At 36.4% G+C, this 27,930-nt stretch overlaps 1 protein-coding gene across 3 annotated transcripts in view; it reads right to left on the bottom strand.

Moving 5' to 3' along the window:
* UBXN4 (UBX domain protein 4) overlaps window positions 1-27,930 on the bottom strand; it is a 46,981-nt gene continuing 19,051 nt past the window's right edge. For 2 of the 3 annotated variants that reach the window (XM_007494106.3, XM_007494105.3), the window contains exons 6-13: window positions 22,832-22,940; window positions 16,475-16,529; window positions 15,179-15,364; window positions 11,862-11,989; window positions 10,823-10,925; window positions 6,697-6,828; window positions 3,129-3,328; window positions 1-214 (exon numbers count right to left, since the gene is read on the bottom strand). In XM_007494106.3, coding sequence (XP_007494168.1) covers window positions 76-214; window positions 3,129-3,328; window positions 6,697-6,828; window positions 10,823-10,925; window positions 11,862-11,989; window positions 15,179-15,364; window positions 16,475-16,529; window positions 22,832-22,940 — 1,052 coding nt within the window. In that variant the 3' untranslated portion in view covers window positions 1-75. The remainder of the gene's footprint in view (window positions 215-3,128; window positions 3,329-6,696; window positions 6,829-10,822; window positions 10,926-11,861; window positions 11,990-15,178; window positions 15,365-16,474; window positions 16,530-22,831; window positions 22,941-27,930) is intronic. The other variant, XM_001363929.4, reaches the window with a different exon arrangement.

Below are 27,930 nucleotides of genomic sequence, written 5' to 3'. Positions count from 1 at the left end.
ACTTGTCCAGTAGAGTTTTAGTTGAATTAAATCAAAAGATAAACAATGATTATTGCCCAGGTGTAACTTGTCAAACTACATTTGTTGGGTAGAATTTCCATTCCAAGTGTTGTTTTCGTCTTCACCATCATCTTGAGTCCTCAATCTATATATTTTTCCTTCTTTTTTGAAGTCTTCGCCACGTTTTTCTAGTACTCTTTTCCTGACCCCTTCTCTGTTATGCCAAAAAACAAAAAGGAAGATACTATTTATAACATGTTATCTGAGAAAGGCTCCAAAGACTAAAAAAAAGCAGCTTCTGAGCTTTCGATGAAGACACCAATGACAACAAAACAACAGAATCTTTTCTTGGTTTGTATCAATAGGACACAATCCCTGTAATTAGCATCCAGACTGCCTAGCTTTCAATTTATCAGAGGTGTCAATTATGTCAGTTATAAGTCCAGCCCATTTAAAAATGATGTACCCTTTTTTTAACTGACTTCAGAGGGAAAACCTCAAATGTCACTGTAGTTTGCTCTGCCATTTTAACTACTTCCTAAGTTTCACAAAACAAGTTTAAGTGTCCTGGTGAAAGAAGAATCCTGAGTAATTTTAGGTAGTCAGGCAAAGTGCACTGATATGTCTCGTTCAGAGTTTTTAGAAACAGAGAGACAGTCAATTAGACATAGAAGGAAGCACCTGGGTTCAAATAAATTGAGACTAGACCTTTAAAAGGCCCCTTCCTTCTCTAACTAGATCTACTATTGCATTCCTAAGGGCACAGTGAACTTGCCCAATGTTAGCCAAGGTAGGTCCTTATTGTACTGAAGAGTAACGTACCTTCATCAGGCATCTCTTGGCCAAAAAAGATATTCTAAGAGAAATTATGAGCTTGTACAATCATAGGATAAAGGATGCACACAGTTCATGAGAATCAATGGAACAGTGAAGATAGTTTGTATAGAAAAGATTTCAGAAAGATACTGAAGAGGAGAAGATGTTAACACTTTCTTAGAAAGGAAATTGTTTGAAGGATGAAACCTCAGAGAAAAATTAGAAGGCTTCAATCAAGGGATACAGAATGAAGAAAGTAGACCCAAGGAAACAATGTATGTCTCTGCCAATGATATGTAATAACAAAACTAAAAAGCAAACACTGGAAAGTGTAATGAAGAATCCTGATCCTCAAAAACTAATAATGAAACACACCCTACTCCTGAGTACGGAGAAGTGATAGTGATACTGGGGAATGCAGAATATGCTGGCAGAAGGGGGTATTGTTTGGTGAATTTCCTTAATTATTTTTGCTCCAAGAAGGTACAAGAGGGAAAGGGGGTGGGAGGAGTTGAGGCAGAGGGAAATGACTGTGGTGTTAAAATAAAGGGCAAGTATAAGAAAAAGACAAAATAACCTTGCATCACTAAAGCTAGAAAAGATGACAAAAGATAGGGGTCGTCATCCATTCTGGAAGGGCTGTGGAATGAAAATGATGCCAATTCAAGAAGACTATAGTCATCTGTTCTGGATATCAGTGTGAAATCATACAAAAAAAAATGTGACTGTACTTGTTCACACCCTTTGACTTGGCATATCCCCTAAGTAAGTCAAAGACAGAAAAGTAATATATACCAAATTATCCCAAGCAGCACTCTTTCTAGGGATATCGAAAACAAGGTGGGAACACATTCACTGAGGAATGGATGAGAAAACCATGATACAGAAATGGAATTCAATAGTGTCAGGCTATAAAATGATGAAGATGAAGAACTCAGAGAAACATGGGAAGATCTGCACAAAACATTAATCTGAACAGCTATACACAAATGACCATAACAATGTAAATGAAAAAGTCACTACAAAGAAGCTGAACTGAGGAAGGTAGGTAGGTGGTTCAGTCAATAGAGAGCCAGGCCCAAAGATGGCAGGTCCTGGGTTCAAATCACACTTCTTAGCTGTGTGACTCTGGGCAAGTCACTTCACCACCATTGCCTAGCCCTTAATGCTCTTCTGCCTTGAAACCAATACTTACCAATACAACTGATTCTACGGCAGAAGGTAAAGGCTTGAAAAAAAATAAAGGGCTTAGAGAAGAAATAATGAGACATCCCTACTCCCTCCCAACAGAGAGACAGGAACTTCAAGGAAAGACTATTGCATACACTGTATCAAATGGGATCAATAAATTGGCTACTTTAGCTTAATTGTTTGGTACAGTCAATCAATAAACATTCACTGGATACCTTACTTTCTCCCAGGCAAAGACAAAAACAGCCAAAGCCTGTCCTCAAAGGACGAGACATCTAAGTATGTAAAGAAGATACCCAAAGTGAACATGAGATGATGTACTCAGGAAAGTGAACTTTGAAGGTCACCAGGGATTCTAGGAAGCAGAGGCTGGGGATGGATGGCCTGTAACAAAAGAAAGAATGCTGCCTGTGAGGCACAGGAAGTCAGTTGGTTTGGCTGGACCCAAGAGGGTATGAGAGGAGAATAATAAGCCTGGGAAGATGGGCTGGAGTTACTTGGTGAAGACTTAAAAACCAACAGTCTGTATTTGATCTAAAAGCGAACAGGAAGCCACTGTAGCTTGTAGTGACATATGTGGTCAGATGTGAGCTTTAGAGATACTGACAAGTGGCCTGACCTTTGCCTTGGCAGCTATGTAGAGGACAGAGCGAAGAAGAGAGATACCAGAGAGGGGGAGACCAATGAAGAGGCTACTGTGATAGTCCAGGCAAGCTATTATGAACCTCAATTAGGGTTATGGCCACTGAGTGAAGAAAGGGGACAGATCCAAGAGACACTGTTGGAAGCAGAAGCAATAAGACCTAGGAGATAAGCATTACTCCAATGTCATTAGCCTGGCTGAGAAAGGTTAGGAGTCCCTTCCACCTGGAAAAGTTCAATCCAGAGGGAAGGACTCCTAATATGGCTGCCATAAAGGCAAATACATTAATGATACATGTTTCGTTTTAAAGGGCAATGAAAGTTAAAAGAAAGTATGTTTGCATTTTCTTCCTAGAAGTAGAAATACAAAAGGATAGAAGAACTCATGGCCATATTGATGCTTTTTTTTAAAACAAAATATAGCTTTTCTAATGTAATTTTCCCAAGGATCACTGCAAATGAAAAAAATTATTAAATACCTGTTTTCTGAGGTGCTAGATGCTGTGGGGTTTGTGTGCTCCAAAGATGTTGATCTCATAGAAATCTGAGGAGGAGGACTAGTAAATAAGAAGTTGCTAATCAATCTCCATATAGCAAAGAATGGGTAAAGTACTGTTCCCAAAAACTTCCACAACTCTCCACTTGATGACTGAACAACAGAGGTGGCTGGTCTTCCCGCCTAATAATGATGAAACAAAAACATGAGAGAATTACAAACAAAATCACCTGTGAAATGATAAATAAGGGAACTCTTATAAGGAAGACTTCCTAGACAAAAAAATCATACTGGTTTACCACAGAGAAAGGAATCAAATCTGGGATTTTAATGGTACAAGGGGAAACTCTTGAAAGAGAAAACTCCCTCTCCAACATAAGGCTGGCACCTTCTCTGCAGAGCTGTCCAGGGCACTGAGAAGTTAGGTGCTTTATCCAAGAACCCATAGCTAGGAGGTTGAAGGCAAAAGTTTGAACCCAGGCCTTCCAGAGTCCCCGAGCCAGGTTTTTATCCATTATATTAGATTGCAAGCACCCTAAGAACAAGGACCGTGTTTGTGCCCTTTTCTTTATATCCTTCGAGGGATTTACTACATGGCCTGCCACTTTTATTATTATTGAGTCATTTTTAAGGCAGGTCTGACTCTTTGTGACCCTATTTTTTCTCCAGCTCATTTTATAGATGAGGAAACTGAGGCAAACATGGTTAAGTGACTTGCCCAGGGTTACACAGCTAGTAATTGTCTGAAGACAGATTTGCACTCAGGTAAATGAATCTTCCTGACTCCAGGTCCAGCATCTATCTACTGTACCACCTAGCTACCCAATCTGGTAGTTAATAAATACTTACTGACATAGCCCTCTGGTTTTATTATATAGAGACAAAAATTGTCCTCTACCCCCTGCAGGGAGCCAACAACCCCCCAATGGCTAACAAAGTCATAGTTTGGGAGATGGGAACTGCAAGGCAGCCCCCTGAAAACAAGCCCCCCCCCCCCCCCCGTGACTTCTCTCTCTCCAACTTTCCTTACTAATGGAATTGTCATGATTGTTGGTTGCCTCCCCAATACAGGAGAAATAATATGAGAGCAAAGACTTCTGGGTTAATACACAAATATCCCACTTTAATCCCTCTAGATTATTACCCCCAAAAGACTGCATTCATGGAATTAAAATATAAAGATCACTACCCATTACCCCTCCTTTCCCTTACTCAAGCACAGATACGCTTCAAGGCCCCACAATAAACACTGGCCAAATGCTTGAGCACTATAATAAATCTTTCGCTACAGTTACCACACTCCAATGAATTTGTTCGAACAGAAGCCAAGCAGCATTGCTAGGCACTTCAAAGTAACACAAGAAAAACAAAACTTGTAATTGAGGAAAACCCAAATCTGATCTGCTTTAAGTCACCTTTTAACTTTATACTTAAATAGGAAAATATTTTGAAAATGTTTTGTTATTCATCTCCTAAGCAATTGTGATTGATAGTGAAAGCTGATCAAAAATGTAATGATCCTCTTAGCAGATCAAGGAGTACTAACCTACAAATGACTTTATCATTTGATTCATATACATCACAGAGTGTTGTAGACACATAGTAAATGATCACAGAATTCTTTGTTGTAGTAATATCACAGGAATGTTGATTGATTGATAATATCCAATCAGAATGCAGAATATCACATATGTAGAAAATTGATTGTGTGCCAAAGAAGTATGTACTTGCAAAACCTATATAATAAACAAACCACTGTACTATGGCAGAGCACTCTGTGTGATGCCTGCATGTGTGGGTTTGAACACAATGTGTCTCACCTTATAACTCGACCAGATTGTCACACTTAGACGGAGAAAGACCTTGGACCCTTAGAGGGACTGCTGGATGGCTCTCCTTACCCTCCCCACTTTTAACCAGGGTGTAAATAGCTGGCAACAGTGGATCTTGTATTCTCCAGAGACTGGTAGGTAATAACAAAAATGCAGAGTCTTTAAGAAAACTCAGGGGCAGCTAGGTAGCACAATGGAAAAGGTGCCAGTTAAGAGGACCTGGGTTTGGGAGCAGCTGGGTAGCTCAGTGGATTGAGAATCAGGTCAAGATACGGGAGGTTCTGGGTTCAAATCTGACATCAGACACTTCCCAGCTGTGTGACCCTGGGCAAGTCACTTGACCCCCATTGCCTAGCCCTTACCACTCTTCTGCCTTGTACTGACTCCAAGAAGGAAGGTAAGGGTTAAAAAAAAAAAGAGGACCTGGGTTCAAATTGCTGACATCTTGGAACCGATACTTAGTATCAATCCTAAGACAGAAAGAATGGGCTTTTTTAAAAAGAGAGAAAGAAAATCAATTAAATTTTGTGATGTGAAACCAAAGTAATGAGTCTCCACCAATACTATATCAAAAAATGTCAAACATGAGATTACAAAGCCTCCTGCTATTACAAGATTTAAATGATCGTCTGGTCATCCAGGTGGGACAATTGACAACGTTGAACTTGAAGTTAGGAAAATTCAAGTTTAAATCTTTCTCAAACATTTATTAGTTGTGTGACCTTAGACAAGTCATTTAACCTTTTACCTTCAGTTTCCTCATCTGCAAAATAAGCATATTAAAAGCACTTATATTGAAAAGGATGTAAAACCCCATGTGAATGTTAGATATTACCACCTAAACACTTGGCCTTCTACTTCTCTTTTCTGTTGACTGAACTCTAGTAGTTTCTGTTTTGTTCTTATAAGCTGTTCTGATCAAAAGATGCAGTAGCAAAGAATTATGGGCTAATCTAGGGCTTAAAAACCCCAAGCATTAGATATTAAAATGAAGACCAGAAACTCCATAGTGGTACTGAACTTTCCAACATCTTACCTCAAATCACAGAAGTGAATTTTTCCTTCCACTCACATGCGTTCAAATTTTACTACTGAAAAAATCTGAAGAAGAAAACTAGAGTACTGAAGAGTACCATATGGTGCAGGAAGCTGCCAAGCTTTGCCTGAGGACTCAGGCTTTCTCTCAAGCACCGCATATCTAGTACCTGATCCAAGTCAGACTCTATTTTTCCCTGGGTACCTGATGTGAGGGAAGCAGAGGGTAAATGCTGACTAAGAAGGCTTCCTCTCATGCATATATGGCCCAGAAAGTAGCCTAGTCCTTTTTAAGCCTTCTCAAAAGACCTCTAAAGAGCTTTACTGATCCCTGAGTATTGAGAACAAATGTCTTGTGGTAATATCCCACCTTTAGTTCCTTTTTAAAAAAAATTCCCTTGAAAGCTGATTATTTTTTTACCTAATTCTCAATTATCTGTATTTGTTCTTATGACTAAAATATTTCCTAAGTCCTAGGTGAAATATGAGGTTTTTGATCATCTGGAATTCAGTTTCTCACTTTACTTTTATATCACTATAAACAGTTAAGAACCAATCAACAATATATGACCAAAATGCAGTTTCTAGATGAAAAGGAATAAAATAGCAAAGATATACAAATAGAGACAAGAAACAAACAGATAGATAGAATCCTACAGATTATAGAGAGAGATGTGCACATACTGGTAAGAGCACAACGGAAGCACTTGGTGCAAGCTCTAGTTCCGCTAACTTCTTTTTGTAATCTTCTTTGGTAAATTCCCTCCTTGGAAACATGGTGGCCAAAGAAAAATTGCTGTAAGTATTACCAACCATCTGTAACAACAACAAAAAAAAGCATTCATAAATGTATGCTCTATGTTATGGTGAAATTTAAATTAGGTGTGTACAAAATGACGGTTTGCCTTTTTCAGTTCCTTCTTTTAAAATTAACCAAACCAATTGTTCATACAAATGCAAATTATAAAACCTTATATACATCCAGATAACTTTTCTGCAATCACACTGTAATTTAATAGAAAATTCAGTCCTCTACAACAATCAGAAAAACACTTCTATAAGCTGAGAAAAAAAGACACATTATAGCTCTGAGAACTACACAATTTAAACAAAAACAAGGGCATGATATAGCCAATGAAACCTTTGAGTAAGTAGGCAGCTACTTTGATCTTTAAAAATTTAATCATGGTGGGGGCAGCTGGGTGGCTCAGTGGATTAAGAGTCAGGCCTAGAGAAGGGAAGTCCTAGGTTCAAATCTGGCCTCAGACACTTCCCAGCTGTGTGACCCTGGGCAAGTCACTTGACCCCCATTGCCTAGCCCTTACCACTCTTCTGCCTTGGAGCCAATACACAGTATTGACTCCAAGATGGAAGGTATGGGTTTAAAAAAATTTTTTTAATCGTGGTTTAGCTAGGTGGCACAGTGGATAGAATGCCAGGTCTGGAAATGAGAAGTCCTGGATTCAAATCTGGCCTTTGATACTTCCTAGCTGCGTGATCCTGGGCAAGTCACTTAACCCCCACTGCCTAGCCCTTATGGCTCTCCTGCCTTGGGACCAATTTACAGTACTGATTTTAAGATGGAAGGTAAGCATTTAAAAAAAAAAAGAGCACAAGCAACTTTGGAGAGAGTAGTCTGAGTTGAATGGTGAGGTCAGATCCAAAGTACAAGAGGCTTTTAGAAGAGTGAGAGAAAAGGAAGTGGAGAGATTAATCACAGACAACTTTTTGAAGGAGTTTAGCCACAAAAAGGCAAAGAGATATAGAATGATTAATATGGGAGAGACATGTTCATGTGTGTTCATCTATACAGCAGGGAAGTGGCCAATAGAGAGATTAGTGAATGGAGATAACAGAGTAAAGATGAGGAGAGGAAAAAATCTGTTGGAGAAGATGGGGCAGAATGGGACAAGGAAGAGTATGGAGAGGAAGGCATTGCTTTGGCAAGGAGAAAGTCTACTTCATGTGAGAGAGAGATGTAAAGAAGGAAATAAAGAAACAATTTAATGTAGTGAACTGAAGAAAAGGGATCAATGGTGAATAGTTTCAATTTTTCAAGTATGAGGTAAGGTTCTCAGCTAGGAGTGTGAGGGAAGGGATGCCATGGGAGACTTAAAGAGGGAAGGAAAGGTAGAGAATAGTTAATGTGGTAAACAAACTAGTGAATTATTTCAAAAGATGATAAAAAGATTGCACTGTAGTGAAAGTCTAGTTAAGATTATGTAACACAAATTTGTAGTGGACCTAGTCAGCATGGTTTCCTCACTTTCTACAGCTCATTACAACAAATATGAGCAAAGGGAGCAGCTAGTAGGAGTGATCCATGGTTGGAGTTTTTTTACTATGTAACTGACAACAGTATAGTGGGGAAAGGGACTTGAATATAGAGGGTAGTGTAGAGTTTTAAACTAGTTCAAAGGGCTGAGATGGTAAAAGGAGAAAAGTATATATTCCACATATGGGTGATGGCCTGGTATAAAACTTGGGGAGCCATGCAGGGGGCATAGCTAGGTGGCTCAGTGGATTGAGAGCCAGGCCTAGAGATGGGAGGTCCTGGATTCAAATCTGGCCGCAGACACCTCCAGTGTGACCTTGGGCAAGCCTAACATTATTGCTTAGTCCTTAATGCTCTTCTGCCTTGGAACCAATACACAGTATTGATTCTAAATCAATACTGTACAAAAGGTAAGGGTTTTAAAAAACAAAAAACAAAACCCTCTGGGGTAAAGGTTTTAGAGGTCAGAGTAAGGACAAAGAATTTGGTTAACAGTTATGGTAGAGTGAAAGGATGAAAAAATATGATCAGATAAAGAAATTTCAGAGTTTGTGGCAAACCAAGAGCATGACCAGCTCTATGTATAGCTGAGATGGAATGGAAGAATGTCATGGAAAATGAGTAAAGGAGAACTGGTGAGTTGAAATACCGGAGGAAATAACAATATATACCTTTAGTAAAGAGGTCTTGGGATAGAGAAAAAGTCTGTGAGTCAGATGATGAACTTATTATTGAGGAAGGAAGGAATGTATCCTAGGAGTCAGAACATAATGGCTATCAGAATCTTGAAAAGGTAGCAAATATAAATTGAGTAACTCTCAAAGGAGGAGATAGAATACTAAGTGATGACTGTAAATGTAGAGTCTGGAAGTGGCCATGGGGAGCAAGGAGTATTCTAACTCACTGAAATATTATTGTACTGAATGAAAAGATATAAAAGACAGTTTCAGGGAAACTTGGGAAGCAGGGCAAAGCAATCAGAACTAGGAGGATAATTTATCCAATAACAAAACTGTAATGAAAAACAACTTTGAAAGGCTTAATTAGCTGGATTCAGAGCAAAGACTTAGTCTCTAGAGGACCTAGAAGGATTAAGTATGTCCTCCACCTTCTTGACAGAGAGATGATGGACTCAAGGTACAAAAAGATACAGATATTTTGGGATATGGGCAATATGTGGATTTTTTTTGCTTAAATATTATTTGTTGTAAATTTGTTCCCATTTTCTTGTAAAAAGTTTGGGAGACATTAGCAATACTGATGCTAAAAAGAAAAGTGATGCATTTTTTAAAAAAAATTTGTAAATGTGGAAAAGAGAACAGAATGAAGTTCAGAGGAAGCATAGATAAGCAGGACAGTTCTGAAAGTAATATGTTGTATTATATACATTTTTAAAAAAGCAATCTGAATACAGAAGATACACATTTTCATTTACAATCCTGTTTTTCCTTCTGCTCTGTATATGGAAGTGCTCATTTTGGTGTTTGTTAAATTCTCATTAAAAAAATTAAAGTGTTTCAGAACAAGACCAGTCATTGTCTTCAAATATATATATATATATGCCTCTGTCTTCAAATTAGAAGGAAAAAAATCTTTTCTTTAAGTTCCAATAGCAATTCTAGAATCATAAGATAGTCACTAACTTCAGAATCATGAGCAAAGTATATTTTAAATCTTCCAGATTTCTACTCTTTAATCAAAAGTTTCCAGAAAATGAAACTCCCTGAGATCTCTTGTGACATCAAATATCTGGATTTCATAAATCTTACAAATAGGAAGAATTTTTTAAAATAGCCTAGATTCTTATATTTTATCTTCCTAAGTATCTGAATGCTATGAATACTTAAAATGACATAGTCATCTAGATGTGTAAGAGGCCAGCTAGAATCACTTTCATTTATTTTAATCTGAGGACTAAGTTTTCTCCATGCTGTAAGTTTTTTTTTTAAATAAGAGCCTAAGAAAGACCAATATATGTCATTTCCAGAAGGAAGGAAGAAGATCAAATAAAAATGAACTAATCATCCAGCTGATGCTGTATGAGAAAATGTGACCTGCCCCCACAGCAACCCCAAAACAAACCACTAAGTGAAGAGAGCAGCAGCTCACCTAACACAGGGAAATGGCAAAGCTCCTGGGGACGCTTAGCAGTCCAGTATTACTTGGAAACCAGCCACCTGAGAACATCCCTTTGGGAAATCACTTTCTGACTCCATAAGTTGTTTGTACTAGCAGGGAGGAAGACAGACCTATATTCATAACATAGATTCAAATTCTCACCAAATTTCCTTCCTTGCTCTCTTTTTCAACATAATGGCATATCCAGAACCAGAAAAAGGCTCAAGATAGTGTTAGGTAGTACTTCTCAAGAAACGGATGCTCAACCAACCATACTTATCTTCAAGGTCTTTTGATTGCCCTCTGGTGGAACTTCCTGTTTTATTCATTTTTTTCCAAGCTCTGGCTTGGGACTTTTTGTTCTGTAATAAAAGTTTATAGTTTCAGTTTTTAAGTAACTTAGAAAAATCAACTTACCTGTGCAGCAAACTGTCTTGCTTCTTCTAGAGGAGCATCAGAAGGAAACTGATTCGTAAAGGAAGATCCATCTGGAAGGCGGAACTGAATTCTTGCAATAGCACTATGAAAAAAAAGAGAAGACACATTCTCAAACAAACTTGCTTAAAGCTAATTAGGGACAACAAAATTGTTGGGTTTTAATCATAACAGATTAAAAAAAATCCTTATCTTCCATCTTAGAATCAATATTATGTATTGGTACCAGCAGAAGAGAGGCAGAGACTAGGCAATGGGGGTTAAGTGACTTGCCCAGGATCACACAGCTAGGAAGTGTCTGAGGCCAGATTTGAACTTCGGACCTCTCTAGGTCTGGCTCTCAATCCACTGAGCCACCCAGCTACCCCCACAAAACAGATTTTTAAAAGATCCTTCCAGAAAGGAATTTATGCAACATTTGCAAAAGGCAGAAGCTGCTAGATGGCTCAGTGGCATAGACAGCCAGGACTGGAGATAGGAGATTCTGGGTTCAAATCTGGTCTCAGACACTTCATAGCTATGTGGTCCTAAGCAAATCACTTAATTCCAGTTGCCTAGCTCTTACCACTCTTCTGCCTTGACAGCATTGATTCTGAGCAGATTAAAAAAAAAAGGAAAAAAAGGGGGCAGCTGGATGGTTCAGTTGATTGAGAGCCAGGCCTAGAGACGGGAGGTCTTAGGTTCAAATCTGGCCTCAGACACTCCCTAGCTGTGTGACCCTGGGCAAGTCATTTAATCCCCATTGCCTAGCTTGTACCACTCTTTTGCCTTGGTTCCAAGACAGATGGTAAGGGTTTAAAAAAAAAAGATTTCAAAGGGCACTACTACCCAGAGACAGATATCACTGCCATTTGCCAAATCATAATTTCTCATATCTGGAGCAGTGTTAGCCAATTAGTAATGGCCACAATACTGTAGAACAACAGTTAAAACCATCCACATCCAAGCTGAAATTAACCCACTTCTGTTCCTTTCCTCAACCCCACTTCACATCAGTGTTTTTAAGTATGGAATAAAGTACCTTCTTTCCCGGGAAGACGACTCTCTCTTTGCTTCCATTTCAGCCTGTTTGGCCAATAAAGCAGCAGCTTTGGCAGCTTCTGCTTCTTCTTTTGTCTTTGCAAAACGTGCTGCCCTTTCTGCTCGATCCTTTAAAAAGATCATACAACAGTTATAATTCACTGTCAGATATTTACATCTGCAATCATAGGTTCCTGGACTGTGATACATGTATAGAACAAAGCTCTTTCACATCAAATTTTTTTACTTGAAACTTATTTTGGAGTAAGCATTAAAAATTTTTCCATACATATCAACAATGAAGGAATTTTAAGTGTTTTTAAAAATAAGCCCAAGGAAGTTTTGGTGCTTAGCAAGTTTTCTATTCATCTCTACTAAAAACAATTTCAAAGCTGTCCCAGACTGACTAAAAAAAATTATCTAAGTATTCTTTTCCCCCAAAAAAGAAGCCATTTGGTTTCAAGAGAATGTCATGTGACTAATGATTAGCTTGATTCTAGAATATCTTGAAAAGCATTTTCCCCAAATATTTGTAAGACATTAAGACAAAGTATATGCTGAACAAGATATCTGAAGTTCTACCAACTTTTCTAACAAAAGAACCTGATAACTCATAAATCTATTTTAAAATGTTTTATAAGAGTTACTTTATATGTATTACACTCTTCTACATTAACTTGTAGTGAATCCGAACTCTTATACAACAAAATAACTCATGTTTATGTAGGACTTTAAAGTTTAAAAAAATTCTCTCTAAACCATGAAGTGAGATAAAAATCCATCAATCAAGAAGCATTATTAGGACCAGTTATCTTCCAGGCACTGTGCTAAGTGCTGAGGATGCACAAAGACTAAAGTGAAAACAGTATCTGCTTTCCAGGAGTTTAACTAGCCAAGCAAACAACATGAATTATATAAATACATAGAAAATTAATACAAGATGATTTGGGAAGGGGAAGGCTAACTACCAGCTGGAGAGAGGTCAGGAAAAAAGGTCTTTTGAAGATAGTGGTACTTTAGCAAAGCCTTAAAAAAATCTAGATTATCTAAGATCCTCTAAGTGAGGATGGGAATTCATTTCAAGAAAAGTCAAATAGAAAAGAGGGTGGTATGTCATATACGAGGAATCAGCAAGGCGACCAGTGTGGCTAGGCTAAATGTGTGAGGAGGAAACTGTGAATAGGGAATTCTGTGTTCTCTGTCTATTCTGAGTTTATACTTCTGAAAGGGAATCCTTTATTCCCTTTGTCTATTTTAAGTTAACATTTGGTTAACAATAACTTAAGTACCCCCACTTAGTACTTCACCAGACTGTGAAGACAGGATTAATTCTCCTTTGTCTACCTTTTGATTGAATCAAAAGAAGCTAGAGAATTCACACCCTCAGAAACTCAATCAGTCAGGAAACTGTGAACCCTTTTGATGATAATTCACATCTCTAGAAGGTGAGAAGTGGATCCCACAGACACTGCCCCCAGTGCTGGGCAATTTGAAAGCTGTAATTGGCCCTTGTGAAGAGGGGAAGGGACATGAAGTCTATAAACTATAGACTATAAAAGGCCCTGAATTTCTGAGTCTGGGGGATGAACTTCAAGAGGAGTTTGGCTTCAAGAAGAAAGTCAGCTTAAAGAAGAAAGTCAGACTCAGGAGTCACCTTCCTCTTGGAGGGAACTTGGGTGAGTGGATAGCTGGTTTTCCTTTCCTGTCTTCTGGAGAGAATAATGTAATTTCTACATAACTAATGCGAAATAAGGTTAGAAAGTTAACTTGGAATCTGGTCACAAAGCATTTTAGATGTGATGCAGTAGAATTTACATTTAATCCTAGAGTTCTGAAGATAGGATTAACGCTCCCCTGCCCACATCTGGATTTAATCACCAGAAGCATATACAACCCACTTATCCTTAAGTATGGGGAGGTCTGTGACCCACATGTGCTATAGTGAGTGATGAATCAGAATCACTGTGGGCAGTCCTAAGCAAAGCTATAGTTGCAATTGGTCCATGTAAAGTGGAAGGCCCAGGAAGTAACAAAAGGATCTTTAAAAGTGGCAAGAACTTCCTATGACCAGCCATTTTGCCTTCAAACTTGACCCTGGAGGAGTTCTGGTTGGGGACCTCTGACTACTCTTCAATTTTCCTTTAGGACTACCACGTGGGTGAGTGAAAAAGGCTGACTCCCTTTTCTGGCTTTTCTGGAGGTACTAGCCTCTGGAGAGGCCCCCTCATCTTGGAGGGGGCCTCATGGCTAAAACTCTTGTTTAATTTACCTCTGGGCCCCTTTTGCTGGGGCCTCTGAAGCCCTACCTGGTTCAGACTGGTCCAGAGTAATTATCTACTCTCTCTCTCTGATTTCCTTAATTTTACTCTTTCTCCTTTTGTAAATAAACTACCATAAAGTCATTCTGACTTGAGGTATATTAATTTTGGCAACCACACTCTTTTATATTTAGACCAATCCTTTAATTTTTAACCCTTACAGAGTTCATAGGGAGACAGTGCAGTTTGCTGAATAAAGGAGTAGCTCAGATTTGTGCTTTAGGAAAATCAGTGATGTAAAAAAAATGGTGAAGGTAGAACTGAAAAGATCCAGCAAACAAGTAGATATATGAGATGCATGAAGCATAGAGAATGCTACCAATGCTATAAACCTGTATGAATGGAAAGTCAGTGATACCCTAGCCAGAAATAATGTCATTCAGAAAAGGAGTAGGTTTGAAGGGAAAGATTAATGAGTTCAGTTTTAGGTATACTGAGTTTGAGATATTTATGGGACATTCAGTTTGAAATGTCCATTGAGTGGTAGGTAATGCAAGACTGAAGCTCAAGAGACCAGAGCTGAAGATATAAATTTTATTTAGGAAAAAAATAAGTATCATTAATACAGATACTTAGACCCCATGTGATCTAATGAAGTTACCATAAAGTTAGAGAAAAAATGTCAGGATGGAGCCTTGGGGACATGTTGTAAATGATGATAATCTAGCAAAGACTAAGAGGGAACAATCAGACAGGCAGAAGAACCAAGAGAGAGCAGAGTCCCCAAAACCCAGAGAGGAGAGACTACATAGGACAGGATAATCAAATGGGGGACAAAAGCCAAGAAGGATGAAAATACTGGTAGTATGTTATCACTATTTTATAGGTAAAGAAAATGAGAATCAGAGAAGTTAAATAGTTTTCCCAGGGCCACAAACTAAGTGTCAAAGATGGGATTCTAATTCAGGTCTCCCACTCCCCTTGCTGTTTCTACTCTTACAGTCTATCAGGAGGTTTATAAATCTACATTCAAACATTTGTTAAAAATAATAAAACTCACCAGAGCAATCTGCTGCTTTATCCGTTCCCTAGCAGCTTTATCTTCTGCCTTCTCCCTATTCCTCTCTTCTAACATTCTTTTTGTCAACTCTTCTTCTTGTTTTCTTTTATAGTCCAACATTTCTTTACCAGTTTTCCTTCTATCGATTTCCTTCTTAATCTCTTTCTGAATTGAAGAGAAAATAAACTATAGAAGTCAAAAATGAAATTTAAAAGTCTCAAATTATTTTGGCTGCTGCCAATGTCGGTTAAATATGGACTGTGAACAGAATATAATTTCTACATACAATGCATTATATTTGTAGTGATTTCTAATCAAATGTCAGTTGTTTATGAATTTTTGGCAATAGCTAGACTATGATTATGATGTGGACAATGTTATTTGACAATCAGTAGCATAACTTCTTATAGGTCTTTTGTTTTTAGACTAAACAATCAATCTGAAGGGAAGGGGGATGGAAAGGAAAAACAGCTTACTGGGCTTGAAAGGGTAACTTTTCTGATCAAATGCTTAATGAGAACATGTACAGAGATAAAGAGATAATACCAGCACATCATATTTGTAGTTTGTAAACTTTGTATTTTACAAAGCATTTTTTACATTATGTCATTTGTTCTTCACAAAAACTCTGTAAGGGAGTCAGAGAGGTAGATTTATCTACAATTTATAGGTGGGGTAAGCAAAGGTCAGCAAAGTTAAATGAGTTTCCTAAGGGCAAAATGGTGACAGTCCAAAGGAGAACCCAGGCTTTTGTACTTTTGAATTAATATTCTTTCTACCACTATACTATTACCATGTTAAAATGGTAGGTAATGGTATAATTTCATTCCATAAGGTGAGAAAACAGTAGGGTTCTGTAGAAATGCTGTCAGAGGAGACAGATAAAAGCAATAGCATGTAAAGCTCCAAATAAAAAGGAATATAGGTCAGTGTGATGCCAAGACTACCCACTTTTAGCTCTAGATCTTCCCTGCTCCTTTTTATTCTCAGTAGAAAAATGTGATTTAATTTTGGGGAAAAAAGGGAAAAGTCAAAAAAATCTATTCTAATTTATGAATAATAATCTTCCACATGAAGAAAAATGAAGATATGTTGTAGAATACAATGAAACATGGGATTTAGAGTTTGAAGGTAGTAACTTAGAAATCATCTAGTCCAAGAAACCATATGAGCAAGTTATTCTGGTTCTAGTCACAAATTAAACACAATTCAAAAGTATTCTTCTTAAAGAAAAGTACAATAAATGAACTATAAAAATTAAATAGCTATCAACTTGTGAACAAGCATCAACATTACCTGTTCTTCCTCTTTCCTTTTCTCTTCTCGTCTTTCTTCAAGTTTTTTTGTTAGTCTACATTTAAGAAAAGTGGGTTAACTGAGTCATGGTATGATATGAAATAAACTTAGAAGAATTTAATTCAGCTAAGAAAATGACAAAAAGTGGACAAACAAAAGAAGCCTCTCTTAGTTCATAAAAGAATAATCCCTGTGGCCATGGCAACAACTTGTGTTTGGCCTACAAAGAATGCTGTGACCAATCTATTATTCATATCTTCAATTGTAATTTAAATATCTCTAGTTTATTTTCAGCTTCCACTAAATGACAAGCCATGTAAATGATTATCCTGAAATTCTAATACATGATATTTTCAAATGAAGCATGTATGCTTACCTGTATACATATAAATTATACTTACATGTAACAATAATTCGTATTTCTCAAAAATGAAAATAAGCAATCCAAAAAACACCTATTAAAAAGCATAGCTAAAGGGGACAGCTAGGTGGCTCAGTGAATTGAGAATCAGGCTTGGATTGATAAGAGGGTCCTAGCTTCAAATATGGCTTCAGACACTTCTTAGTCATGTGACCCTGCACAAATCACTTAACACTCAATTGAGGCAAACCTCAATTGCCTAGTCCTTAACCACACTTCTGCCTTGGAACCAATACTCAGTAATGATTCTAAGATAGATGGTAAGAGTCATTTAAAAGGAAAAAAGCATAGCTAAGAAAAGTTGCAAGATATAAAATCAACCTACAAAAATCAACACATCTATATGATACCAAGCCCAGCAGGAAAAGTTAGAAAGAAAAATTCCACTTAAAATAACTGAAGACAATACCAAAAACTTGGGAGTCTGCCAAGACAAAGCCATGAACTATATGAACATAATTACAAAACAATTTTCACATGAAATAAGTCAGATCTAAACAAGTGGAGAAATATTAATATTGGCCACACTAATAGAATAAAAAGGTCAATTCTACCTAAATTAATTTACTTATTCAGTGTCAAACCAATCAAACTACCCAAAAAATTATTTTAAAGTTCTAGAAAAAATTAAAAAATAAACAAAATTCATCTAAGAGAACAAAAGGTCAAGAATATTAAGGAACTCAATAGAGAAAAAAATGTGCAGAACCAGATTTCAAACTGTATTATAAAGTGGTAATCATTAAAACAATCTGATACTGTCTAAGAAAGAGAGTGATAGATCAATGGACTAGATTAGGTATATAATAAACAGTAGCAAATAATCATACTGATGATCTAGTGTTTCATAAATGCAAAGATACAAACTTTTGGGACAAGAAAAAGACTGCTGGGAAAGCAAGTTCGGCAGAACTTAAATATACACCAACATCTCACACTGTATTCAAAGGTATGGTCAAAAGGGTATATGATAGGGGGCAGCTGGGTGGCTCAGTGGATTGAGAGCTAGGCCTAGAGACGGGAGGTCTTAGGTTCAAATCTGGCCTCAGACACTTCCCAGTTGTGTGACCCTGGGCAAGTCACTTGACCCCCATGGCGTAGCCCTTATCACTCTTCTGCCTTGGAACCAATACCCAGTATTGATTCTAAGACGGAAGGTAAGTGTTTTACAAAAAAAAAAAAAGGTATATGATTAGGGGCAGCTAAGGTGGCTCTGTGGATTGAGAGCAAGGCCCAGAGATGCAAGGTCCTGAGTTCAAATCTGTCCTTAAGACACTTCCTGGCTGTGTGACCCATGGGAAGTCACTTAACCCCAAATGCTCAGCCCTTACCAGTCTTCTCCCTTGAAACCAACATGTAGTATCAACTCTAAGATGGAAGGGAAGGGTTTGGGGTACGGAAAATGATGAGCAGGTTAGTTTTGGAAAAACCTGGGAAGATTTGTATGAACTGATACAAAGTAAACTGAGCAGAGCTAGAAGATCATTATACATAGTAACACTAATTTTGTACAACAATCAACTGTGAATGACTTGGCTATTCTCAGCACTACAATGATCCAAGACAATTTCAAAGGGCTTATGATGGATGATGCTATCCACCTACAAAGAAACAAGTGATAGAATCTGAATGAAAATCTAATCAAACTTTTTTAATCTTATTTTTGTTTGTTTTGGTCTTTCTTCTCTTTTGCCACATGGCTAATGTGGAAGTATGTTTTACATGACTTCACGTGTATAATCTATATCAAAGTGCTTGCCTTCTCAAAGAGGTGAGGAATGGAATTTGGAACCCAAAACTTATAAAAAACAAATGTTAAATATTGTTTTTTCCTTGTAATTGAGAAAAATAAAATAACGAACATTCTTAAAAAAAAAAAGCATAGTTAATAATACCATGTAAATAATCTCTAAAATTTAGGAACAAAATTGATGTATTTTATTCCTCAACTAAAAATGACCATGTCTAAACAGAAAAAAAATACAAATTTTTTTTTTACTAATTTCATTAGCATTAATTTTTATAAATAAAAATGTTTTTTTTTACTTTAACAAGTAAGGTTTAGAAGCATTTTAATTTAAGGGAAGTATCAAAAGCAAGCATTTATTTCCAACAATCACAAATAAATATGCTAATATTCTTTTAACTTGGAAACATCAAAGCTTTATATAAAAGTCATTAACTGCTACAAGAATCAAAAAACAAACCAATAAAACCCACTTAATTTCCAGGGAGTCATTTTAGATCCCATTCATTTTAATATAGATAATGAAAACTTCTTGAAAACTACTGGTCAACAAAGAACACTTTGAAAAGTACCCAAAAATGGGGGTGAGTGTCAATCCAAGATGGGTTTCCAGGAATTCTATTCTACATGTGTGAGATTGTTTTTTCCTGAATTATGATAGGATTTTGTTGTTGTTTAAATAACTAAGCTTCTCAAGATTCATTCCATCTGCAATCTTCAACAAGAACATAAAATTTTAACATACACATAAACTAGTAAATTCCCTCCAAATATCAAATAAATGAGATCACAAATGTGGATTGTCAAAAGCAAAACTATCAAGTACAAAAACATCAAAATAATCACCACCTGATTCTTCTCAAAATAAAATATATTCTAAGCAGAGGATTCTGTGTAACTATTCTATTCCCAGAAGCAGTAGTAAATGAATTTTCAGGTAATCCTTATTTCTATGTTTATTTCTTCTAAAACATTATTGGACATCTGGGAAATCTTAAACTGATAGATTATATGGGAGCTTGTTTTCTACCTCTTCCTATAAACCTTATAGAATTTTATGTTTAAAGATAATTTCCCCAGTTAAATTTTCATCCATATGTAAAGACAGTCATTTCTACAACTAGCATACATTAAGATTAGTGAAAGTTGAGATTACTTTACTGAAAGATCTTAATCTGATTAAAGGAATTTCAGCAAATACTTGTAGATTTACAAGATGTTAAATAAATAATCACCTGCTTCAGATTATTCAAAGGCTATCCTGACAGTGAAAAAATTCCTCCCTGATCAAAATTTATTGAATAGTGGAGTTTGAGCACAATTTTAGGGAATAATCTATTCTGTCAAATATAAACCTAACCCACATACCTTTGAATTCTTCGCATAGCTTTAACAACATATGCCCCAAAACCTCAGCACGCCCTCTTCTGAAAATATCCAGGAATTTTTTTTTCTCTTAATTTAAGGAAAGAATTTCAACAATTACAGACCCACCCAGTCCTAATATTCTCTTAACTTTATTTCCATCTGACATTTCTAAGGCATATACTGCCTTAAGTAATTTCACTACATTTGAAGCAACACCTAGGAATACCATTTAGCCAGATTATTTAATGGTTATTTACTTTAAAATAAAAACAACTTGGGTTTTTCCTGTTCTTCCTTCATGCAGCTATAAAACCTGATCCTGATAGTATGTTATTTGAATCCTTTGATTATCTAAAGATTAGTATGAGACTTTAGTTATTGTTTTTTTGGAGGGGGAGTGAGGAATGGAAGGAAAGGCCTTTTTCTCCAACATGTCTTCCCACTGTTACTAGCAATAAAAAACCCCTGGAAGGGAAGACTTAGAAAAACAGTGTATTTTCTTCAGAGACAAGCCAAAAGTAGAGAAACCAAGATAATCTATTCTTTGGCACAGTGTACTCTGGTTAGAAGTACCACATGGTGGCATCATAAAGGGAAGCAGTTTGATCAGAAACCTAGGATAGGTAAAGTAGAAGAAAGAGGAAGAATCACAAAAAAAGGAGTCTCAATTTCTCATTCTACAATCAAAAGAAATAAATTATTCTAAGAAATGTTTTTTTCTTAAGGTGGGGTGGGTTATAAAGCATAGAGGGCTTTGAGAACCTAAAAAGAACTTTTTCCACTTTTAAAAGAAGCTGGCACCCAACCTGAGGCTGAAATATTTCCTTAGAGTTTTATATTAGTAATAGAAATCATCTGTCTGCACTCTCACTCCACATCCTAGTCCAAATTTCTGCTAAAAAGCCATCAGTCTTATCCATCAGTCCTGAAATTATGCAATCCCTATTGTCATATGCCCATCTTCACTATGGTGGAACTCTTTACTACTCAGCAAGTGAGTAGTTAACAATTTCACTATTAGTGATACAGCAAAAGAGGGAAGAATAGGATGTGTGCTCTTGCTACCCTAAAGCAAATCTCAAAAAGGAAACTATCCTATGATCACATTCTACAGCAGTATTTGTTGTACACTTTAGACATATGATAAAATAAAAAACGTTTTCTCAGGTTGGCCACAGAAACTAATTACTGTTCATAATTCTGTACATATATATTATTGAGTTCCAAAAAAACAACTTACAAACTTTTGGAACACAATTTTAAAACTTAGTATTCTCAAACCAAAAGATACACTGATGAAGATGTAAGGTTTCAAAACGAAGGGGTTAAATTTGAATTTTTCCTAACAGGTTATTGAGGTTAATAATAAGATTCTAATTTGGGATCAGCTATCAACTTCTGTTAAAAAATGAAGAAGTATCTCCTTTTAGGTGCTAGTTTAAAGCATTCTTGGCTTTATAACCGTAGTTTAAAAAAATAAAGAATAGTTTTAAAAATTTATTTTGCTTGTACAATATCAAGAAATAGAGTTGAGATTCCTTATTTGTGATGAACTTTCTCTCAGGGCTTTTCTAAGTTCTATGTGGCATAAAAAATTCAATCAAAGCATTCCTAACTGCTGATGTTGTCTGGAATTTAACTGAGACTAATCACAGTCTAAAGTTAGGACATGATGGCAATTCTCCATACAGCCACTTAAGATTACTATATAATAAAAAATGGTGAATGGGTGAAATTGGAAAAAATTAAATTTGAGGCTGGACATTTATGTTTGAAAAAGTAAACCATATTATTCAAGAAACAACATTGATTGAGCACTTATTACTTTGCAAAATATTATGCTCTCTACATAATTATTAAATTAAAAGAAATTCTCATGCATCTGGTGTTCGATAATCCTAAAGAGTAGACCAAAAAAGTGAGAATAGATATGACCACAGAAACATGGAAATATATGTCCAACCAATTACAAATACACAGGGCTTATTCAAATGCTTGGTATGACCATCTATGGGTAAAACTGGTCAACAAGGCTTCTTGATATATAATAAGAAAGGTGGCTAAACTGCTTATATCCTTTGATTCTAGAGCACTCGTTGGTAGATAAATATACCAAAGACCAATATACATAAAATATTCATAGCAGTAGCAGCAAAAGACTAGGGGGGAAAGGTAGCTGTCTACTCATTAGAAAATATGTAAACAACTCTTAGAATATAAATGTAATAAAATATTATTGCCATAAGAAAATAAATGTGAATAACTTAAGAAAGCTATATAAGAGCTAATAAAAAAGAAAAAACAGGAAGACAATATATATAATGATCCCAACAATGTACATGGGGAAAAAAAGCAAAAAAATTGAATCTTGTATAAATATAATGAACAAGCTTGGCCCTAAAGATATGAAAAAACTGATCTCTTTTTCTTCACAAAGGTTGGTGGACAACACACCATCAGACTCAAGTGATTTGGTTAGTTTTCCTGAATTGCTTTTTTCCTCTCTTTTTTATTCTATATTACAAAGGATGACTTTCTGAGGAAGAAGAGAGGGACATATATAGAAATGGTGATATAAAAATAAAAATTAATAATAAATATTTTAGAGAACAAAAAATTTGCTTTCATTTAGAAATTATGAATATTCTAACATTATAAGACCTATCTGTAAATATATAAATCAGTCAGGTAGGTAATCAAAAATTCCAACTCTAACATTAATTCCACCAATCATTTTTGTTCTTCCTATAGATTCTCTAGAAGAGTGAATAAATAAAAGTTAAAATCCTTCTTATGAAACAGATTTTCAAAAAGGGCAAACCTCTCCACTTTAACTGTGAGGTCTTCTTCAGCCTGGTGACCCATCACTCTCTCATCTGAACAAGCACTGGCTTCCTGAGTGGGACTGGTATGACTTGAATTTTCTCCACCTTTAACAGAAGGGAAGGAGAAGGAGAGGGAAAGAAGAAAAATAGCATTTTAAAAAGTTTTAAACTTTAAAAATGTGTACTTGTAATATAACTGATATCCCTATTTCTTAATCTTATTACATATTTAGTTCTTTGTCATATATATCACACATATAACACGTCATAGTAAAGAATCATCTTGGTTTTCAATGAAGTCATCATCTCTTCCACCTTTCTAAAATGATTTCCTTGATCTAAAACTTACAGCCATTCATTGATCTCTATTATTTAGAATATCTAGAAAAGTATCATTAATTATTGTTACTGAATATTCCTATTCCATACTAGACTAGAATAAGAACACCTTAAAGAGGTAGGTCCAGTATAATACAAAAGGGGCTTAGGAAATCTGTTTAAATCTATACTACTTACTCTCCTGTCCATGCCCTGGAAAGGTAACTATTTTTAAGACCACATAAGGAAACAGTTAAATGAAAAATAATAGCCAAAGCAAATCTCTGGTATGAACTTTGAATGGATCTAATCATTGAAGAAGTTCTTCAAATCAAACTGTAGAAGACCTAAAAAGAAACCATCTGGTAGAGTCTGAACTGAACAATACACAATGTGGCAATCCTAAATTCTGAACTCTTTAAGTTTATACCTAGAGTTAAGCATTCACTTTAATTACTTTCAAATATTTTTGTATCACAATCCTGCTGTGTTATGCAGCATTGCTTCCCCATATCTTGTCTCTTACCTTTCCCTTAGTAGAAGTCTCCTGGATAGTTTTCACATTTCAGATATATTTTGCATATAGAGAATATATGTTATAATTGGTACTATCCAACACATTTTATTACTCTGACTGGTCATTTTAGTCCTATCCAACTCTTTATGACCCATTTGGGGTTTTCTTGGCAAATATATTGAAGTGGTTTGCCATTTCCTTCTCTAATTCACTGCACAAATGAGAATTAAGGCAAACAGGTGAAATGACTTGCCCAGAGTCACACAGCTAATATCTGAGGCCTTGGGTATTCCTAATTCCAGGTCTGGTGCTCTATCTACTGGGCCACCTAACTACTGCAAGTTTTAGGGCAACCACTATTTCTTGTCCTTGTCTTGGTTAGCCCCAGCACCCTGTGCAGTGCACTACACATATAAAACACTCAATAAATGTTTGTTTTAGCTAAAACTCTAAATGTGTATGAAGCACAATGCCAAAAATAAAAAGGTAAAGCCTAGAATATGCTAGAGCTTACAAAAATGCTTTAAGAGCTTATAAGGCTAACCTTGGAATAAAAAGATAAATAAGGAAGAGATAGGCCTATTCCTGGTATAGTATTAACAGATGTCAGAAAATGAGGAACGTCTCAACTTTTATTCACTTCAATCAACTCCATTAAGAATGGAGAAAGATCTTCAAAGTGTAATAAACATCATTAAAATGGAATTTTAGACAATATTATTAGGAGAGGCAACAGGTAGGAGATGACTTTATCACTTCTTTAAAATTCTAATTATTCAACTATTGTGCTCAAAGGAATAAAAAACTGGAGGAATTCCATGGGGACTGTAATGACCTCCAGGAATTGATGCAGAGTGAAAGGAGCAGAGCCAGGAGAACATTGTACACAGAGACTGATACACTGTAGTACAATTGAATGTAATGAACTTCTCCATTAGTGGCAATGCAGTGATCCTGAAGAACCCAGAGGGATCTATGAGAAAGAACACTATCCACATTCAGAGGAAAAACTGTGGGAGTAGAAACACTGAAGAAAAACAACTGCTTGATTACATGGGTTGAGAGGGATATGATTGGGGATATAGACTGTAAATGAACATCCTAATGCAAACACCAACAACATAGAAATAGGTTCTGATCAAGGACACTTGTAATATCTAGTGGAATTGCACGAAGGCTACAGGAAGGGTTTGGGGAGGGAAGGGAGGGAAAGAATATGATTCTTGTAACCAAGGAATAATGTTCTAAATTGACTAAATAAAATAAATAAATAAAAATAAAAATTTTAAAATTCTAATTATTCAGGCCCAGAAAAATCATGTCCAAGGGACTAAAAAAAATTTTAAATGCAGGAGCTTCTATTGATCATGTTTAAGAAATCATTTTAAAGAACAAAAGATCAAGGATATCCAGGGAAATCATGAAAAAAATGCAAAGGAAGATGGCCTTGCAGGCCCAGATCTCAAACTATACTATAAAGCAGTGGTCATCAAAACAATTTGGTACTGGCTAAGAGACAGAAAAGAGAATCACTAGAATGGACTTGAGGTAAATGACCTCAGCAAGACAGTCTATGATAAGCCCAAAGATCCCAGTTCTTGGGACCAAAATCCACTATTTGATAAAAAACTGCTGGGAAAATTGGAAGACAGTATGGGAGAGATTAGATTTGGATCAACACCTCACACCCTACACCAAGATAAACTCAGAATGGGTGAATGACCTGAATATAAAGAAGGAAACTATAAGCAAATTAGGTGAACACAGAATAGTATACTTGTCAGCTCTTTAGGAAAGGAAAGACTTTAAAACCAAGCAAGAGCTAGAAAAAATCACAAAATGTAAAATCAGTAATTTTGATTACATCAAATTAAAAAGTTTTTGTACAAACAAAACCAATGCAACCAAAATTAGAAGGGAAGCAACAAATTGGGAAACAATCTTCATAACAAAAACTGCTGACAAAGGTCTAATTACTCAATTTTATAAAGAGCTAAACCAATTGTACAAAAAATCAAGCCATTCTCCAATTGAAAAATGGGCAGGGGACATGAATAGGCAATTTTCAGTTAAAGAAATCAAAAATGAAAAAGTATTCTAAATCTCTTATAATCAGAGAAATGCAAATCAAAACAACTCTGAGGTATCACCTCACACTCAGCAGATTGGCTAACATGACAGCAATGGAAAGTAATGAGTGCTGGAGGGGATGTGGCAAAGTTGAGACATTAATGCATTGCTGGTGGAGTTATGAATTGATCCACTGTCTGCCCTTTGATCCAGCCATAGCACTGCTGGGTTTGTCCCCCAAAGAGATAATAAGGAAAAAGACTTGTACAAAAATATTCAGAGCTGCACTCTTTGTGGTGGAAAAAAAATTGGAAAATGAGGGGATGCCCATCAATTGGGGAATGGCTGAACAAATTGTGGTATATGTTGATGATGGAATACTATTGTGCTCAAAGGAACAATAAAGTGGAGGAATTCAATGGGGACTGGAACAACCTCCAGGAACTGATGCAGAGTGAGAGGAGCAGAACCAGGAGAACATTGTACACAGAGACTGATACACTGTGGTACAATCGAATGTAATGGACTTCTCCATTAGTGTCAATTCAGTGATCCTGAACAACCTGGAGGAATCTACGAGAAAAACCACTATCCACATTCAGAGGAAACACTGTGGAAGTAAAAACACCCAAGGAAAACAACTGCTTGAATACATGGATCGAAGGGATACGGTTGGAGATGAAGACTCTAAATGAACATCCTAGTGCAAACAACAACATGAAAATAGGTTCTGATCAAGGACACAAGTAATACCCAATGAAATTGTGCATTGGTTGCGGGAACGGTGGGTGAAAGGGAGGGAGGGAAATGATGTGATTATTGTAACCAAGGAATAAGGAATAATGTTCTAAATTGACTAAATAAACTAATTCAAATGGAAAAAAAAAATCATTTTAGCTTGTAGTGGAGAGAGAGTCAGGACTGGAGTTGGGAGGACCTGGAGTCAAATCTGTCTCAAACACTTCCTAGGGTCGTCTGACCCTGGGCAAATCACTGAATCCCATTTGCCTAGCCCTTACCACTTTGCCTTAAAATCCATAGTTGGTACTGATTTGAAGACAAAGGTTTTAAAGGGTAAGGGTTTAAAAAAAAACAACACCAAAGATATCATAGGAAATGATAGAGGTAGTGGTTTTTAATCATTTTAATTGTGTTTGACTCTAAATGATTCCACTTTGGATTTTCTTGGCAAAGATACTGGAGTAGCTTGCCATTTCCATCTCCAATTCATTGTACAGATGAGGAAACTGAAGCAAACAGGATGAAGTGACTTGTCCAGGGTCACACAGTTAGTATCTAAGGCCTTGGGTTTTCCTGACTCCAGGACTGGTACTCTATCCACTATGCCATCTAACTGCCCCAAGCTTTAGGGTAACCCCTATTTCTTGTTCTTGTCTTGGTTAACCCCAGAACCCTGTGTAGTGCACTGCACACAAGAAACACTCAATAAATGCTGATAGCACATAGATGCTGTCCGGTCAGGTATCATCCAGGAAATCGTCCCAGGAAGAGCTAACTAGAAATGGCTGGTGTCTCAATTTAGAGGGTGTTAAAATAATTACTTGTCAATCTGACAATAATAACAGATGTTCACTCTCTTCCTTGAGTAGGCATACAGGTTATGATGGAGACCCTCCTAAGACCTGGTAAAACTGATTCCTCCAGTTCTTGAGGAAATTAATGATCTTATCTTTGGAACTCCACCCTAGGTACATGTTATCTTGAATGGTGACAGAGTGAATGCAAATCTATCTAGCATGCTTCACCTTTATATGCCATGCTGTCATCAATCCTTGAAGGTAAGGACTGTTTTACTTTCTGCATTTGGCTCCTGTACTTGGAACAAAACTTGATACCTAGTAAAATGCTTAATAAATACTTTTTCTTCATCCATACTTCTGGTAACTCATCCAGGTATAATTATTTCTGAAAGAATCTGAACATATTTCTAAGAATTATGAAGTCTTAGATAAGAAATCAAAGAACTTTAGCACGAGCAGTCTTTTAATTTCTATAGTTCATTGAAGGCAACTATTTCAGAAGAACTAGTTAGGATTCTTAACTGCAGTTGGTTAAAAAGATGTAGTTTGAAAATAAGGCTTATATTTCTAGACTATAGCTTAAAATTCAAGAATCAGATGGTATTTGGATTGGAGTACATCCAAGAAGATCTAGTGAAAATATATTTGT

Source organism: Monodelphis domestica, chromosome 4 (genome assembly GCF_027887165.1).
Source record: "Monodelphis domestica isolate mMonDom1 chromosome 4, mMonDom1.pri, whole genome shotgun sequence".
In the NCBI taxonomy this organism is placed as follows: domain Eukaryota; kingdom Metazoa; phylum Chordata; class Mammalia; order Didelphimorphia; family Didelphidae; genus Monodelphis; species Monodelphis domestica.
This window is presented reverse-complemented; position numbering and strand designations above follow the sequence as displayed.